Source organism: Giraffa tippelskirchi, chromosome 6, assembly GCF_054371585.1.
Source record: "Giraffa tippelskirchi isolate mGirTip1 chromosome 6, T2T-mGirTip1v1.2.pri, whole genome shotgun sequence".
Classification (NCBI taxonomy): domain Eukaryota; kingdom Metazoa; phylum Chordata; class Mammalia; order Artiodactyla; family Giraffidae; genus Giraffa; species Giraffa tippelskirchi.
In genome coordinates, this window is record NC_137280.1 from 75,656,830 (window position 1) to 75,662,563 (window position 5,734).

The window sequence follows — 5,734 nt, forward strand, 5'->3', positions numbered from 1 at the left end:
CCAGGGCGAAGTTTCGGGGTGCCGCCTTGCCCGCTGCTCCCACAGTTCAGGCCTTGGTGCTGCAGGTGGGAGACCGCAGGCTCAGAAGGGCTGAGGACAGCGCTTGCCCTGCTCAGGACACGTGGTGCTGCCAAGGGTGGCCTTGAGCACGGGGCGGTGCTGGGCTGTCTCAGGGGGTCGGGGCCTCACTGTGCGGCCTCCTCCCCGTGGGGCAGCTCAGGAGCAGGTTCCTGCCGGTCCGGCCCTGACAGCAGCCTTTTTAAACAACTCTGGTCACTCCCCCCCTCAGCTGGGGCGGTGGTCACTCCCCCCATCAGCTGGGGCGGGTCACCCAGAGCTAAGGAAGGGATTAGTTTGGGAAACTCCTTGTCTTTCTATTCAGGAAGAAATATGGCAGAAACGAAAACCACAAAAAAACCAGCCAGGCTCCAGTGACTTTTGGATCTAAGTGAATTTATTTTGTGTGTTGTTTTTTCTTTCCTCAGTTTCGTAGCAAATGAAAAAAGAACCCAACGAAACCCCACAACACAACAAAACTTGCAAGGAATTGGTGTCTCCCAGGCCCCCTACGAGCAGGCGCTGAAGGAGCACCGGGCCAGGGTGCAGGGGTGCCGTCCGAGGCTGGGGGCTTTCAGGGGCCGGAGCTCGGCCTCCCTCCCTCTCTTCCGGCCACTGCTTGTTTAAAAAAGAATCCACAAACAAAATGAAACACATTTTAAATTAAAATAAAAACACTGTCTCCACCCGACCCCATGCCAGGAGATTCAGGCGAAACCTCCTCTTAAAATCTTTTTTTCTGCTAGAAATACTGTGCATTACTTTTTTTATTCTTTCACTTCTCTTAAGGGTTAAAATAAGATATATTTCCCCAGGAATCATAAATACGATCCGGTGCATAGAGAAATAGCAGCACGGGAGTCCCGGCCAGCTCCCCCCCACCCCGCCCCGTGGAGTACAGTAGGGCAGCAGGACTGAACACAGCATAGGTAATGCTCCTCCGCGTCAATCTCTAGGGGAGGCCAGTGGCGGGGTGGGGGGCAGGCGGGCAAGCAGGGGCCGGGACCCTCCGAGAGAGCGACACATGCTGGGACACGCGGACATCCGAGGGCAACCCCGGCGGGAAGGAGGGAGCTTTCTCCGGGGTTTCCTTTTCTGATCACCGAGCAAAATAAATATAAATACTTCGAAAATAAGACCGCTTCAAAAAGGAGTACAAAAGGCCTGGGTAGAGAGGCCGAAAGAAAGGAGACCAAGGGTGCGGGGCGGCGCGGGCTGCCCGCGGAGGTCCGGGTGAGGTCGGGCGCACAACCGCGCTCCACGTATGTACAAGCGGACGCCAGGAAGGGCTTCGACCCGGTCCGGCTTCCTGGGAGTCGCCGCGCTCCGAGCAGAGGAGTTGGGGCAGCGTCGGGACGGCGACCCGGGAAGGTGCGCAGGCCGGGAGCGAGGAGGCCGCGCCGAGGGACGGGCCTCTGTCCGGCGCCTGCAGACGAGGCGTGCGGGGCCGTCCCGGCAGGAGGCGGTGGCACTCACGCGGGGGCCCGCGAGCTGGGGCGGCTCGGCGCGGGCGTGCGTCCTCGCCCTGAGCTGCGGAGTCCAAGTCCAGGCCCCCGGCCGCCCGCGCGAGCCTCTACTCGGTGGCGGCGCGGGCTCCGGGCCCCGCGCTCACAAGAAGAACTCGGGCGCACCCTTGGCCCCGCCGGGCCCGGCCTGCGGCGGCGAGGACTCCCGCGGGAAGTCGGCCCCGCCAGCGCCCCCGGGGCCGCCTCGGCCGGCCAGCTTCTCGTATTTCTCCTTGTACAGGTCCCGCTCCTTGGCCAGGCGCCCCACCTCCAGCTTCAGCTGCTCCACCTGGCTCTGGAGCTGGCACTTCTCGCTCTCCAGAATGTGCCGCTGCTGCACTCGCTTGAAGCGGCACGACTGCGCGTAGCCGCGGTTCTTGAGCGTGCGCCGCTTCTGCTTCAGCCGGATGACCTCCTCCTTACTGAAGCCTCGGAGCTGCCTGTTCAGCTCGCGCACGGACATGGACACCAGCTGGTCGTCGGAGAAGCGCTCCTCCAAGCGCACGTGGTGGCTCGTGCCGCCGCCGCCGTGGCCCGCGCCGCCGTGGTGGTGGTGGTGATGGTGGTGGGCGGCGTGGTGGTGGTGGTGGTGGGCGGCGTGGTGGGTGCCGTGGTGGTGGCCGGCGCCCATGTCGTCCGCGCCGCCGCCGCCGCCCGCGAAGCCCTGGCCCCGGAAGGCCTCGTAGGCCGCAGCGGCTGCTGGGTGGTGCGCGCCGTGGTGCCCAGCGTGGTGGCCGCTTCCGATGAGCGCCTCCACCGCGTCCTCGGGCGTCAGGTTGAGCGCTTCGGGGTTCAGGTGGTGCTGGTAGCCACTCATCCAGTACAGATCCTCCAGCGCCGGCTTCCCCGAGGCGCCCCCGACGGCGCCGGGGCCCCCACTCGCCTGCCCCGGGGCGGCCCCGGCCTGCGCCGCGCCGCCGCCGCCCCCCGCGCCGCCGCTGGTACCGGGGCTGGGCGCGCAGAAGCTGGGCGAAGAGGGCACGGAGGAACACGGCGTACTGAGCGGCGTCGAGGACAGCGAGCCGGGCGGCAGTCGGTGGCAAAAGCGCTCGGCCTCGGGCGGCTCCTTCTTCACCTCGAACTTCATCAGGTCAAAATCGTTCACGTACTCGATGGCCAGCGGGCTGCTGGGCAGCTCGGCGCCCATCGCCAGCTCCGCGGCCATCGCCTGGGGGGCCCCGCTGCCTTGCCCGGCTGAGCCCCGACGGGAGGCGGGGCGGGGGGGGCGAGCCGCGGGCCTCTCCCCCCCCTTCGCTTCCCACGAGCGGTGGGTCCGGGCAGCGAGAGGCGCGGGCTCAGAGCCGAAGCGCGAAGGGAAAAGTTTCACGCAGCCAACTCTGGGGTGGCCAATGGGGACGCCGCCGGTAGGGCCTCTTGCGCAACCCTGCGTAGCTCCCCGGCGGATGCACGCCGGCCGCGTTCCCCTGCCCCCTCCGCCAGTGGCCAGACGGTGGCCGGCCGGTCGGCGATGCAGCCAACGCCTCGGGCTGCTTGGGTTCCCCGCGCTCCGCCCGCGCACGGCCGGCCCCGCCTTTACCGCCAAGCTACGCGCCGCGCGCTCCCCTTTATAGGGCCGGGAGCCTTGGCCCGCCTCTCTGGGAGGAGTAGGCGCCTCCAGGCCAATAAGGGCCCCAGACCCGGCGCTTCATTTGCATGTCCTCATGGCAACCCGGAGCCCAGCTGTCAATCTCCTGTGGGGAACAGCTGTGGGAAGGGGTGGTGACCCGCTGCCCGGGAGAGGAGGGGCAGGGCCCTCTGGTGGTCGTCTCGGGGGGCTGCACGGGCAGGGCCTGGGACGCCGGGGGCGCGCGTGGGGCGCGGGGCCAGGCCTGCAGCCTCCGAGGCCTTGCGTCCGCCACGGAGCGGCCAGAGCCTCGGGGAGCTGGGGGTGCTCCTCGATGACCTCGTCCCCCGCAGCCCCTTCCCAGGATTTCTTCCGTCGGTCCATTGGGGAGCCCGCGTCCAGCCTGCTAGCATAGTGGCGCCGGGACATTCCGGCCTCTCGACACGGGTGACGCTGCGCGGCCTGGCCGGGCGCTGCGCGGGAGCGCTGGTTATTTTTAGCTTCGCGGTTCAGGCGGGTTCAGGAATTTAGTCAACAAAGTTGCTGGCACCTCGGTGCGGCGGGATTCACCGCTGGACGCCCAGTGCCCCAGCTGTGCGGGGCAGGTGGAAAGGGAGTCGCGCGCGGACCAGCGAAGGGGGGTGGGCAGGGACCCGAGCGTGGGGCCGGAGCGTGCGCGGCTGGTGAGGCCTGGAGGTCCGGGGGTGGACCAACCCGGCACGGGCGGGGCGCGGGGGCTGGCCCAGGGCGGGAAGGCTGCTAGGCCAACACCACGTTAGGAACCGGGGCTCCAGCTGCCCACCCGCCCAGATCTGGCCTTCTGGCGGGGAATGGGGCCCAGAGCTAGGTGGGGGCGGGGATGGGGGCGGGCGGAGTGGGAGGCCTCCAGCGCGAGGAGAAGCCATGAGAGCCAGATCGGGGAGCAGAGGTGGCTGGTTCCCCAGGGCTTGGTGACTAGGTAGTGATCTGTGGAGCCGCGGGTGTGCCTAGAGCAGGGGTCCTCTTGGGTCAACTGAGATGGGAGGGCATGACCCAGAGAGCCCTCCCCCCATTCTCTATACTATTATGCATTCTACAGTTAAAAAATTCATTCTTAAATGCAACCAACCATCTATGCGCAAAAAAAAAAAGTCTGGAGGGATTGTGGGCAGGACGTCACCAGGAGCAGCTTAGCCATGTGCTGGGGGGATTTATCTATCAGGGATTCTACTGTGTTTCTCACGAGGGTCTAGTATTTTATAAGAAAACTGTCACAATGGGGAGTGAAACCCCGCTTTTTAAGGTATCATGGGGGTGGCCCGCCTCCTCTCCTCCCCTCCCAAAGGGCAGAACACAGGCCCCGGGGCTGGGTGCTCAGGCGCTCAGCTACATGTGTTGCCAGGTTGGGGCTCCCTTTAAAGCCCTTGGTGTTCAGAAGGAAGCCACAGCTCAGAGGGAACACGCCGCATGGCAAGCAGGTGGTCCATCTGCCCGTCGGAGACGGAGCGAGCCCTTGCACTGGCCACCTGGCCTCTGCTCCTCACAGTGTGGCTTCAGCAAGCTGCTGGATCAGGCAGGAGTGTGGTCCCAAACTCGGGAGGGTGTTGGGTGGAGCCAGGCTGGCGCAGGTGTGGGTCCCCCTCACAGCTCCTGGCCCCAGGCCAGGGGCCACTGACCGCAGCCATTCCCCAGTTCTGCGGCACCCCAGTCCCACCCAGTCACCACGCCTTGTCCTGAGAGGTGCAGTAAGGCTGCTAAAGCCAGGGAGGCCTTGCAGAACAGCCCCCCCATCCCCCACCCCAAGCCCACCGTGAACCTCCTTGAGGCCTGCGCTCAGCCACACTAAGTCAGGGACAGCTGCCCCGCATCTGGCCCCAAAATGTGGTACTCAAGGGTGCTGGGCCAGCCAGCCAGCGCCTTGTCCAGTCACACCACAGGCCTCTCATTGTCCGTCCCCAGGGGAGAGGGACCCAGTGCAAGGCTGGCTGTGGAGACTGCACTCAGAACTGGGAACAGGCACAGGGGCCTTCAGGCAGCCTGGGACCAAGCAAGGCACCCATGTCCCTGACTGCCTTGGGCCCTCGGTAAGTTCTCTGGTCCTGGGCTTGGCCTCAGGTCAGACTGGCTTCCCAGGTCTCTGGGCCTGCAGGCCTGGCCTAAGATCTCCGTCAGCAGCTCCTGGAGGGCGGAGGGGGCCTCTGAGTCTGCTCCCTGGCTTCTCGTGGTGGCAGCTGAGCCCTCCTCTGTCCTGAGTCACTGCCAAGGGGCTGGGAAAGGGGCTGAGAGCCCCCATACACAGGCCCCAACCCCCCGGTGCCCTGCACTGCGGGCGAGATGGGCTCTCCCAGTCCAGGGCAAGTCTGCCCCTTCCTGACTCGGGTTGCAGGCTTCAGGCTCGCTCCTTTCTCTTCAGAAACCTCCTCTTCGCCACTTGCTGGCCTGGGACCGGGCAAGTTCAAGGAGGGGCTCTCAGCTGGGTCTCAGGAGCAGAGACTGCGAGGGCCCAGGACCGCCTCCTCTCTGCCACGAAAGGCTCGCAGGCCCCAGAGACAGCACTCAGGGGTGCTGCAGGCCCAGCCACGGCTCCGTTGACTAGCAGTCGAGCCGGCAGAGGATGTGCCGATTCCAT

The 5,734-nt window shown here is 65.8% G+C and overlaps 1 protein-coding gene across 1 annotated transcript; it reads right to left on the bottom strand.

The window, feature by feature from the left end:
* Nucleotides 1-436: 436 nt before the first annotated feature.
* On the bottom strand, nucleotides 437-3,097 carry MAFA (MAF bZIP transcription factor A). Its single transcript, XM_081497067.1, has one exon. The coding sequence runs from the start codon at nucleotides 2,725-2,727 to the stop codon at nucleotides 1,666-1,668; it is 1,062 nt and encodes a 353-aa protein (XP_081353193.1). The 5' UTR covers nucleotides 2,728-3,097; the 3' UTR covers nucleotides 437-1,665.
* Nucleotides 3,098-5,734: the final 2,637 nt, after the last annotated feature.

Coding starts and splice junctions, on each gene's coding strand:
- MAFA (XM_081497067.1), bottom strand. CDS start 2,727: ATGGCCGCGGAGCTGGCGATGGGCGCCGAGCTGCCCAGCAGCCCGCTG.